Genomic DNA, 12,573 nt, shown 5'->3' with positions numbered 1-12,573 from the left:
GATGTTTTTCAGGCCAAAGTGGAGCCAGTGAGCCGAGAACTGAGCTTCCTGTGTGCTCACACATCGGTACTGAAGGAGGAACATGCAGCTAAAAATACATAGGTAGTTTAACCTACATGTGATCACACATATGCATTTGCACATGCTTGTTGTTACCATGTTTTCATTTTCATAAAACCTCTGAGAACAGGTGCAGCCTGCTTCTTCTCAAATAATTCTCCAAGAACTTAAAGGGATAGTTCACCCCAAGACAAAAATACATATATCTCCTCTTTCCTGTAGTGCTAGTAACCAGTCTAAATTATTTTGGTGTATAGGTGTTGGAGACCTCAGCCCTTGAGATGTCTGCCTTCTCCTCAATACTAGATGACACACTTCCTTCTGTATTTTGATACAGTTGGCGGGTGTAGTTCGGTAGAAGGAATAGTTCCTACATGAAACTGCTCACAACAACATCTGTGGATTATCTCGAGTAACTGGGTCATGATTTCTGGAAAGAGACATTGCTGTTGAGTTTTTCAAATGTATTTTTCTGGCACTTTGAGGACCCCAAGCTGAGCGCCATCTAGTTTCATTATATCAGAGAGAAGGCAGACATCTCTACAGCCGATATCTTCAACACTCAGCAACTCACACCAAAACAATCTAGACTCATTTACAGCACCAAAGGTAAGATGATTTTCTTTTAAACAATAATTTGTGTTTGATATGGAAAAAGCTTCAATCAAAGGTCCAGTGTGTAAAATTTAGGAGGAATTATTGGCATCTTGTGGTTAGGATTACAAATTGCAACCAGCTTAAACTTTTCCCAGTTAGTATTCCTTCAGTGTTCATTGTTCAGGAAGGGCTCCTCTACTCACGAAAACAAATGGACCTGGTGATATAAACTGGTAAGAACACTGAATAAAGCAGTTTCATGTGTGCTCACATTATTTCTCAGGTAATTTAAGATCCAGAAGGAGGAGGAGACTTTTATCAGGGGATGAATTTTCCGCAGCAGTCTCTTCCTCTCCAAAACAAAGGCAATCAGTAATGTAAACCAGTAAAAACACTAAACAAAGCAGTTATTTGTTAAAAATCAATGTTTCTTTAACGCTGCCCATTGCAGAGGGGCTGCTTACTATGGTGGCCTACGGAAAAATGGAAAAGGGTGAGTGGCTCTATTTAGAGCCAGTATTTGATTTGTCCATTCTGGGCTACTGAAGAAACATGGTGGTGCATTATTGCAATCTCTGTAGACAAGGACCTGCTCCCTATGTAGATATAAACTGGTCCACAACAAAAACACAACAGTTCTATTTTCAGATGATTATACACTGAGGAAAACATAGTTATTCTATTCTATTCTATGTCTGCCAGTATATCCCCCTAAATCCTACACTGGACCTTTAACTACAGTAAAACTCCTAAAATCCTGGATCTATGAATATGCAAATGTGTTTCACTTCAAAGGTTTAACTGCTGCATATGAAATGTTTCCTGCTTCACTGAAAAGACCAGTCTCAGTGTTTGAGCACTGGAATAGAAATGATGAAGCAGATGAATGAGAAAACAGCCTTCTAGTGTCAAACTCTGCACGTATATCCCTCTGCACAGTGAAGGTCAAACATCCAACTGAAGTAACAATAAGAAAAACACATTTCAGGTGGAGGAGGACTTTAATATTTGGTCAAAAATCCTTTTAGTTAGGGCTTTAACCTCCTGAGACCCCAGCTTTTGTTTGATATGCATTGTTTAATTTCATCTAGCTATCTGGGAAAATAAGGACCTGGTAAGTATATATGAATATAAAAACCAAGCATTGTTGTTGAACATTATAATTTTGGGGGAAAAATTATGTCCTCATATGGGGACACTGGGGATTATGGGGTTTATTTTTGTGAGTGTGATTTGTTCGTTTTGAAACTCTATATGAATTTTCCCTGTTCCACATTCCAGTCTGGGATTGTCTTTTTGGTCTGTAGGAACAGTCACCTTGTTGTACAATGTGAAACGCCGCAATAATAAAATAATTGAGTCCCAATGTCCTCAAATGAGTACAATAACAACAATAGCATATTAGCTTGCTGCTATTACTAAAACTGGTCAGGTTTGTGTGCCATATCAAACTACAAACATTATTAAGCATAAATAAACAAGTTTCAACCCAAAATGTGATCAGGTTCTGTACCTTGTACACTTTTGTGCTGGGTTTGGTTCTAGACTGACTTTGCAGTGATGGCCACCATATTGTTTTTACATGGATTAGTATATTGTGCTTTTGCTACAACATTATGGTACAGAAAAGTGTCCACAGACAAAGGCAACAGTTCTAAGTTAAGTAGAATGAAGTGTGAGATGCAAAAATCTCAAAATTTAATGTCCCCATATAAGGACTCACGGTCGTAGGAGGTGAAAATAACAAGGAGAGTGAGATCTCAGCAAGTAAAGTGCCTATAGAAGGTCTGACCATTTCTTGGAAAAGGGTTCCTCCTTTCTATGAATTGCATGCATTCAGTGAGCTTTCGAGATACCAAAAAGGAGAATGATTATTTGAGTCACACACATTGCGTTCTTTCTGGTTTGAAAAAAACAAGCATATGACTTGAACACATTTAAGGAGAAGGAGTAGACGAAATTTTAAGATTTTTTTAAAATAAGGTCATTGAACCAAAGTGAGACACAAACTTAACTTATTAAATCATCAAAAAACAGTATTTTTTATATGCATTAAACATGTCGTTAATGTATTGGATTCTCTATTACTATTAAATAATTTACACATTAACTACTGAAGATACTACTCAAGATCTGCAGTAAATCTGATCTGAGTTTAAAATGTATCCTCCATTTAAACAAAGCAAAACAAATGACAAAAAATTGATTATTTTTAGTTGTTTGTATTTCTTCTCTTTGAACATGATATAGTTGATAATAAAGTGAAATATTAAGTACAAAATACTACAATACTTGTCTGACGTGTAGCTACTAATAATCCATGTGCAGTATTTTCTATTATTGTGTCTGCTGTGAATGAGGGTATCCACACACATTAAAATAACTGTGACTATTTTTACCATACAGGAAATCTCAACAGAGCATGCTCTTACTACCAAGAGTTCATTTTTGTTCTACTACAGCATCCTAACACCATTCATTTAAAAGCGACAGCGACAACGTCTGTGAAACCTCTGTCAGTAAGCGTGGCACAATTTGTGACTTTCAAATGCAAAATAACATTCAGCTCTTTGAAAGCAAAACAAGCATGAAGGATTCCTGAAATCACATGACAAAGAGTCATTTGTCTTCATGCTTTGAGTCACAGCCAACTTTAGAGAGTTTGTTTTCAGTAGCTCCTCAGAGGAAAGAGAAATTCTATAAATCAGACAGCCTTGTGTACTGTTACTTTACAGTCACTTCTCTTGCTTTGTAAGGCACCTCCTCCATATCTGAGAGTTAAATGGTACATCACATGCTACGCAGAAAGAAGAAGTACAAAGAAGATGACTGTTTTTCTGCAAACTCCAGGGGACCTGCCGTCAGTTTATTCTCTATGAGTCCAATGAACTGTATTAAAATGAGTCCCCGCCCCTCCACACTGACACTATTACTCCCAAAAAAAGTTTCCTCCTTGTTCACTCTCAGTGAGCAGCTACTGTGTGCATCATGGCTGTGAACGGCAGCAGAATGTGGGTGTGATACTTGCCTCAAACCCACTCTCTTTTCTTCTTAGTTTCAGTCTTTGAGGCAGTCCCAGGCAACATGGTTGGCAGTGGATTTCAGTTTGATTATTTAGACCCAAAATTTCCTTCTGGTGGAAACCATTCATACTTTTTCATTGTTGGTAAGTGGTCTTTAATTTTCAATTTTTAATTTATTTTTTGTTAGTAATAAATGTTAACTTTAGGCATTTTATGGAGAACAGTGAATCATTTTCATGTTTTTTGTAGGTCTTGAGCCTATTTATTTGTCTTTCTAATGAATGAAATCCATTACCATATTACATTTTAGAAGCTCTGAAGGACTGTTCTGTGAACTACTTTATTATATAATTCAAACAACTTCTTGTATTCAGCATTCATGGCAGATTTTGCTTAAAGCGATTCGTTGTTACTCACATTCAAGGTCTGATCCTTGTTTACCACACTACGCTCTCCTCTCAAGCTTCAAATTCAGGTAGGATATTGTACTTTTTGTCACAACACTTCAACTCATTAATCATGAACTGCTGTTCAAATATCAGTGTTGCCTATTTTTCTGCAAAAAAACCCCCACAAATATTATAAAATACATTCCTAAAAGCGGTATCTGATTTAGAGTTGTGTTTTTACACTGTGAGTGAAGGCATTTTTTGTAAAAATGGCACACTGAGAAAATAATATCTCATCTACTGATCTAGTTTCACATCATATTCATATTATGTTCCAGGGAAATGCAGTGTAAAGACCATTGCATCTGAATATAAGCAATGTGAGATTCACCAAGGTAAAGACACATCTGAGTCACCCAACATTGAATCTTCAGCTGTAAAATAAAAGAGACTGGAAAAAAGAAAAAATCTTAACCTTTACTGCGCACTGCTTTGTTTCTTCCTCTGTCTTTCAGATGGAGTCCATGATTTAGAGTGTTTTTATAAAACACGTGGTTACGTAAACTGCGTGTGGAAACCTGGAAACCATGCATCAGAAAAGACATACACACTCATCATACAACAACCACCGTGAGCAGGATTTCTTTTTTACTAAGTTTTACGCTTCCTCCTTTTCCCTTCCGTTTTACATATTAATAACACACTTGACATGATTTTTCAGGACAAATTTTCAAACCATTTCTCTTTCTACAAGCAGAAAATATTGCAAACGTTACTACAACATCACTGACACCTCTGAAGAGATCTCAGTATATGAAAGTATCAATATGACCGTTGAGGTTTTTGAAAAGAGCAGCAAATCCACAAATTGTACAAAAGCAGTTTTCAGAGGGTTACCAAAAAGAATGTGTAAGTCCACAATATATATTCTGAAAAAAATATTTAAATTTCTATTTCCACCTTTTGATAATAAAATCTCTCACTGAATCTTCTTCTTTTTTCTTTTTTAATTAGCAGTGCAATGTGGTCCTCCGCATATCGTGTCCTTCTGCCGCCATTCTGGAACACTAGTCATGAATATAAGCTGGCGACCAAAGGCCATCACAGATTACTCTGTGAGATATAAAGCACTGGGCAGCCTGTTATGGAACGAGGTCAGTGTTACTTTAAACTCCATGTGAAATTCTAGCACAGAAACTGAAGATAAAAATGGCTTTCCTATATCAGAATAAAGCATGTTTGTCTCTTGAAGCTTGGGATATCATTGTGAAACAAAAAATAAGTCTTTACTCGGCTACACATGCTGCTCTCAACTTTTACAGAAGATAAATATCATATTTGTCATTACGTACTATATGAAAGAGTAAGTTTGCTCCCTTTAGAAACAAGAAGAGAAGTACTTATGTATTTCTAGTCTGCAACTGAACCATCTCTTTTTAAAGGGACAGTTCACCCCTAAATCGCAAATACATATCTTTCCTCTTCCCTGTAGTGCTATTTATTTATCTAGATTGTTTTGGTGTGAGTTGTGAGTGCTGGAGTTATTGGCGGTAGAGACGTCTGCCTTCTCTCCAATATAATGGAACTAGAGGGCACACAGCCAAACAAAACACATTTAAGAAACTCAACAGCAATGTCTCTTTCCAGAAATCATGACGCGGTTACTAAAGATAATCCATAGACCTTGTTGGGAGCAGTTTCATGACAGACCTTGTCATGAGGTCATTTCAGGACAACTATATCTCCTTCTGCAAGCAAAAAATACTGCAGAGGTTACTACATCTGATACCTCTGACAAGATTGTAGTATATGAAAATATCAGCTTGACCGTTATGGTTTTTGAAAAACAAATTGTACAAAAGCAGTTTTCAGAGGGTTATCAAAAAGCATGTGTAAGTCTACAAAAAAACTCAACAGTCATATCTCTTTCCCGAAATCATGACGTGGTTACTAAAGATAATCCACAGACACCCACCAACTGTATCACCTCACAGGGGGAAGCATGCATCTACTGCTAACTGACTAGCTTCACTGAGCTAGCTAGCATTACAGCTCAGCCGATGAGGACACCATTAGTGTTTACATCTCACACTGTCATGAGCATGAGTATCTCGTCCATGAGTAGATGAATGCTTCCTTCTGTGTGGTGCTTTGAGCACCACAAGCCAAGTGTCATCTAAGTCCACTATATTGGAAAGAAGGCAGACATCTCTATGACTGATATCTCCAAAACTTTACAGCTCACTCCAAAACAATGTAGATTGATTAATAGCACTACAGGAGAGAGGAAAAATATGTGTTTTTGATTTTCTAGTGAACTGTCCCTTTAAAGCGATACTTGAGTGATTTCTGACTGCAGTTCCGTTAACTTCGGGGACTCAAAAGAGGCAGGTTAAAACAAGGCTAAGAGTCAACAGTCACAGTGTCATTATGCTAACATACTCACAGGACCATGCTAACATGCTGATGTTAAGTAGGTATATGTAATGATTACCATCTTCACCTTCATAGTTTAGGGTATTAGTGTGCTCACGTTTGCTTATAACATAGACTGTAAATAAAGATGGACAACATGACCCACCCAAGGTAAAGCCAAAACATCTCAATCGCCCCCTTGTGGCTGGCTGCAGTATAGGTTTTAAACCCCGTCCCCTTCATGTTAGCCGATATAAGATGGGCCAAACTAAAAGATCAAGTTGTTAGGAACTCAAGGGAAACCCATGCGCGGGACACGGCACACAGCACACAGACAAAACTAAACAGGGAGAAGAGGACAGACAGGAACATAGGGAAGGGGAAACACAAGGAAACACTAGGAAAAACACAAGTTACGACAATGCCATAACACAAAGTACATGTCAAATAAATTTGACATTTAAATTTTGTTTTTGTGGTCAGCTTGCTTTTAATGAGTTATTGGATGCTATAAAAAAGGGGGTTTGACATCATCAGCTGTGTGTGCCTATTTTTGTGCTCGCGGTCAGTGGCACTGCTCGGGATTGGTCGAACACAATACTGACTCTGGCTCCAAATTATGTCACTGGCGCAAGATGGCAGTGGCCATATACACAATATTTTGGCTTCATTTTTGTACAGTGGGAGGAAGTGGAGATGCGTTGTCCATCTTTATATAAAGTCTACAGCTTATAAGCACTAAATGCAGTTATCAAACTTTGTAACGCTCACTCCAAAGTGACAGACAGTTGTTTTCACCAGCTGAGCAGTGCTCTTTAAGATGAGTAAACTGCCCTTTATGTGTCACATCTGTGGAGTTCCCCTTAAATTTCATCTTAAAGGGGTGTGTGATTGTGTCTGATAGTATCAGTATGTTTGTGGCTATGTGTGTTTTTTCATCCACTGTTCTCACGCCTCTGAGACTGACCTGATTAAATCAAGGTTATTATTTTAACTACCGACTACATATCTTTCACAAGAATTTTTTTAAAAGGCCATGATAATATCTATGTCATTCACAGACATCCTCCCGATCCCAGAATAGAGAGATCTGTACTGTGAAGGGTCTAAACTCCTCGCTGGTCTACACTGTACAGATACAGTGTGTCAACAATGAAACCTGCTCAGAGTGTGCATGGAGTGAAGCCTATACTGTCCCATCAGGTCAGTTTGCTTTCTACTTTACTGGTTTAAACTAAATCTAACATTAAAAAATAAGCAGTTTCTATCTATTGTGTTGACTATGCAAGATAAATGTTTTTAAAAACAATTCTTTTACTTCACTACATGGTTATGAGAGTAGGAAAAAGGAGCTGAAGCTATGTATTGTAACCTATGTAACCTCTTCCAGAACTGACAACACAGCCTGTCATTGTCAGCCTTGAGGATACTGACATTGCAGGGGCAAAAGGCCACCGGCTGCTTTCTTTAACCTGGAAGGTAGGTTTTTTTTAAATGTATTTCCTCAAATGTCCCTTCCACATGACATAAAACAAGGAATATATCATATGTGTAGCCGGGGCTGATGTGTATTATTATAATAATAAAAGTGACCCTGTGTGTTAGTTTTCTGCCAAAGAGCTGCATGATCACTACTATGTGACAGTCGGGAAAGCTTCAGGAGAGGCCCCACGTGAGCAGATAAACGTCACTAAGCCTGAAATCCGACTGAATCTCTCATATTCAGCGTATCATCTCAACATCAGTGCTGTTAACAACGTGAGCACCTCCCCAGCTGTAAGCCAGGCAATACCACAGCGAGAAGACATGCCCAGTGAGTTGTCAACTTTTTGTATTTTCTGAGCAGGTGTCACTTTTGGGTCTACTGAACCATAACATTAGATTTAAAACTTGCTATAAATTTGTCCCCTCAGGTATGAGAAATGAGAAGCTGAATGTGACAGTCCACAGCAATACATCATTCACTATCTACTGGAAAGACAATCTCATCAAAAAATATGTCTGCTATTCTGTGGAGTGGATGAAGAAGGGACATAAAGTCAACTACAAGTCCTTTTATGAGAATGCAAACAACTATAGGACTTTATATCATTTACCAGGTGTGGAAACATACACAAATTTTGGTCAACCCTGTCTCCTAGTAATTCTGTTTACATGCTATGAATTTGTTTTGCCAAGTACATTTTGAAGAAAATGTAACTAGATTATCTTCTGTGGTGAAAGGAGGGTTGTAAGGGAGACAAGGATCGGTTCGCACACTACTCACTCTTTGCTCTTACCAGCATGAAATGAAAGGTTAAGGTCTCGGCTTTAAATGAATATGTCTTTACGTACACATATGCTTTCTAAAGTTTGTTGATTAGTGATTAAAGTCATGTTGTGACACTGTGCCAACCAAGCCCCAGTAGGGACTCGTTTGGCACAATGCTAAAATCATACAGTTACAAAATAATGAAGCAATCAATAGAAACTGTTTAAACACTGATTTCAAACAAGAACCATAAATCATGAATATGCCCATTTTTAGAACCAAACAATACTTTTTGACAGTTCAACAGTAGGAATGTCTGCTTACTTTTGCCATTGGCCTTTCACAATAATAATAGTTAATAATATGATAATTGTTTTTAAGCTTTCAAAAGAGTTTTAATATCTCAAAATACAGTCATACTTCAACTGTTCCAATTGTTGGCATATATTCTAACCAACCCTGCTCACATTTGACCCAACTTTGTGACGAAATTATGTTAGCCAGCTACCATCACTCCTCTCAGACTTCCAAATCTTACATCAAAATTGATATAAGAGCATGCAGAATGTAGCCGATTCTTGTGTGTATGAAAGGTCCAGTTTGTAGGATTTAGGGGGATCTACTGGCAGAAATGGAATATAATATTACTATGTTTTCTTTAGTATTTAATCATCTGAAAATAAGAATTGTTATGTTTTCTTTACCTTAAAATGAGAGGTTTATACCAACAAAGGGAGGTCGCTATATTCCACTGCCATGATTCTACAGTAGCCCAATACAGACAGACCAAACACTGGCTCTAGATAGCTGGAAAAAATGCTTTTTTTTACTGGTTTAAATCACCAGGTCCCTGGGTTTTGGAGGGAAAGAGAACTCTTATCTTGCAGATAATTCCGCTTCAGGTAAAAACCTCCTGAATGTCTGAATCTTAAAATATCAAGGAAAAAGGGTGAGCACATACTAGCAGGTGCTGGGCTAGCGGCCCATCTCCAGAGAGGAAGAGACCTCTGAGAATAATTCAGCTCCTGGTAAAAACCTCTTGAACAATGAGCACCAAAGGAATTCTAACCTGGAGAAGTTTCAGCTGGTTGCAATCTGCAGTCCTCACCACCACATGCCACTAAATACCCCAAAATCGTACACACTTTTCCTTTAACTAGAAGTAACACATTACCAATATTGCCATCTATCAGTTTCATAGTACGTTAAGTCACTCTCAAAAGCCACTTTACTTTTGATATTCTAAAACTAAAATGTTACCCTCAATAAAAAAGTTAATGACGATCAGATGTTTTAACAGCAGATAAGTGCAGGTCAAGAAAGCAGAGGACTTTCCGGAGACCAGGATTCATGTCCTGAGTCCCATTTGTGGCCAGGTTTAGGCAACAAAAGTCATTTGGTTCAGGTTAGAAAAAGATTGTGGTTTCAATAAAATGTTAACAAAGCAGACTCCAGTGTTTCCTGAACCACAACTTAGTACTCAGAGTGCCTCAACATGACTGTGAAAAACATTAATCATGCACCAGTTTTATTCAAACATAATTTATGGAAGTTTCGATTTTGATATATGATGAAATATATTTTGTTTCCTGCTTCTGAGATAATCCATTTGGTTTAAATCCCCAGGGGCTTTGGAGCCATATCAGAGATACAACATCACTCTGCACACTCGGCCAGACAAGGACACCTGCAACATGAAGCGCGTCAACAACAGTGAGAACACCTATGGGAGCACACAGTTTTATTTCATTGAAGGATGTAAGTCCCGGGCCTACTACCTTTCCACTATTGCATAATGTCATCGGAATAAACAAGGCTAACTGTGAGTCTTTGGTGCTCATTGTAAAGACTAGAATTACTGCCTTGCAGTTGTATGCCTCCACAAGCCAGTCAAGTTGCAGTTACAGTTTACATCTTTGTTGGTCCAGAACTCATATGTAGCTAAGACAGTTGACAATGCTTCAAATAGGATAAGAATGGTGCTGCAAAGACGCTACATATTCTAAAACATGGATGCTCAACACACATCTTCAACCCAATAGCACAGAAGATCTAAACAGTTAGCACAGATTAATGTCACCAACTCAGTATCTGACCAAATGTCTCTCTTTCTGTTCCTGAGTTATGATGTTGAATAATGGCCAGATGTTTTATGATGTTACAGTGAAGTGACCTTTTGAGCCTTTGACCTTTTGGGTACAAAATGTCATCACTTCATCATTTTATTTTATTAGACATTTCTGTGAAATGTTGTCATAATTAGTATATGAATGCTTCAGTTTGGCCAAAAACATGTTTTGTGAGGTCACAGTGACCTCTGACCAACAAATCCTACTTACTCGTTAAGCCCAAGTGCCAAAGTATAAGAAATTCCCTCATGGCATTCTTGAGATAGTGTGCTCACGAGAATAGGACGGACAACCCGAGAACATGGTGCGTCTGCCCACAGGTATAGGAGTCATAACACGGTATTGGCCTAATGGATCTGATGATGAAAAGTCACAAAAATCCCAAATGTCTGCATCAGATTTCATGGCAATCCATCCAACAGTTGTTGAGACATATCAAATATCAACCTGCTGGTTGTGCTACAAGAGAAGTCAGGAGATCACCAAAGGCATTAGGATTCATCCCCTTGGTAACATGAATGTCTGGACATAGCTTTTTGTAATAATCCATTTTGCAGATGTAAAGATATTTCACTACATACATGAAACTTGTGTGCTCAAAGAAAAGTCAAGATATCACTGAAATCATTAGTATTCATCCCCTAGGGACCATGAATATCTGTACAAAATTCCATGACAATCAATCAAACAGTTGTGTGATATTTCAGTCTGGACCGAAGTGGTGGACCGACTGACCAATACTGGCATCCCAAGAGCTAAACCGTTAGCATGGTTTAAAACAAGGATAGAGATAATCTCTAATAGGCCAATACTGTTTGTTCCTTTTTTTATTCTATCCATATCAAAACATTCTGACTTCTTGATTTTGTGCTCCCAAAGCTCCAGTCAGTGGTCCTGCAAACATCAGCAGCTACAATGTAACGCTGAATTCAGTGGTGCTGAAGTGGTTGTCCATCCCAGAGGAAGACATCAGAGGTTTTCTACTGGGTTACATAATCTACTACACGGAGTACCACCACAGGGGGGCGAGCACAGAGAGAAGTAAGCACTATCCATCTTAAACTGAATCACTACTCACTCATAAACTTTTATACTTGTTGTTTTGGCTAATCCATAAATGCAAACTGTGAAGTCACAGACACACAGCCTCTGAAATCATTATTCTCAGTGGATTTCCTGTCTGCCCGCTGGTTTTTTCCCCTCTGTGTCAGTTTCTAGACATTTGTTAACAGAGGGAAGTTCAAAGGCTGACAGTTTGTACAAACTTTATCAGTAAAAAGCCACTGTACCATTAGCAGCAGGTCTAAGATGGTCTCTTTAGTGGTCTGACACAACATTTGATGCACTGGCTGACACTGCTGTTAGCCTGCAAACATCCCTTCTCTTTGGGACTTGTTTGTCAAAGTTTGTTTGAACAATCCAGGCACACTGTATAAACCCTCAGTGTTGGCATATATAACTGTTTGGCCTAAAGCTATGCCTCTTATTATCTTATGTAAATTCTACAGCTAGCAACCTATTGTAATGGGTTTGAGAAGTGGCGTAACATGGGCAATAATCAATGTGCTGCTTACATTCAAAGACTTCCCAACAACACAATGCCTCTGACTAGATGACAGGATATGCTGATGTGAAAGTGTTTTGTTTTAGAATTAGACTAGCTGCTCTGTGAGCTCAAAATGACAATGCTAACATGCTAAAGGTATCAA

At 38.2% G+C, this 12,573-nt stretch overlaps 1 protein-coding gene across 6 annotated transcripts in view; it reads left to right on the top strand.

Moving 5' to 3' along the window:
* The first annotated feature begins 212 nt into the window (after positions 1–212).
* The window catches only part of LOC117269932 (leukemia inhibitory factor receptor), a 20,868-nt gene continuing 8,507 nt past the window's right edge, over positions 213–12,573 (top strand). For 2 of the 6 annotated variants that reach the window (XR_013488166.1, XM_078162270.1), the window contains exons 1-13: positions 216–669; positions 3,713–3,823; positions 4,105–4,155; positions 4,408–4,464; positions 4,585–4,699; positions 4,827–4,978; positions 5,084–5,223; positions 7,546–7,687; positions 7,875–7,963; positions 8,090–8,297; positions 8,398–8,583; positions 10,362–10,493; positions 11,744–11,905. Coding sequence is in view for 5 of the 6 variants with exons in the window: in XM_078162270.1 (XP_078018396.1) it covers positions 3,742–3,823; positions 4,105–4,155; positions 4,408–4,464; positions 4,585–4,699; positions 4,827–4,978; positions 5,084–5,223; positions 7,546–7,687; positions 7,875–7,963; positions 8,090–8,297; positions 8,398–8,583; positions 10,362–10,493; positions 11,744–11,905 (1,516 nt within the window). In the remaining variant the exon portion in view is untranslated. Of the gene's footprint in view, positions 670–3,281; positions 3,824–4,104; positions 4,156–4,407; positions 4,465–4,584; positions 4,700–4,826; positions 4,979–5,083; positions 5,224–7,545; positions 7,688–7,874; positions 7,964–8,089; positions 8,298–8,397; positions 8,584–10,361; positions 10,494–11,743; positions 11,906–12,573 lie in introns of those variants that run through there. The other 4 variants (XM_078162272.1, XM_078162274.1, XM_078162273.1 and 1 more) reach the window with 4 other exon arrangements.

The sequence above is a fragment of the Epinephelus lanceolatus genome, chromosome 19 (assembly GCF_041903045.1).
Source record: "Epinephelus lanceolatus isolate andai-2023 chromosome 19, ASM4190304v1, whole genome shotgun sequence".
NCBI classification, from domain to species: domain Eukaryota; kingdom Metazoa; phylum Chordata; class Actinopteri; order Perciformes; family Serranidae; genus Epinephelus; species Epinephelus lanceolatus.
The sequence above is the reverse complement of the archived record's forward strand: the minus strand, read 5'-3'. Positions and strand labels throughout refer to the sequence as shown.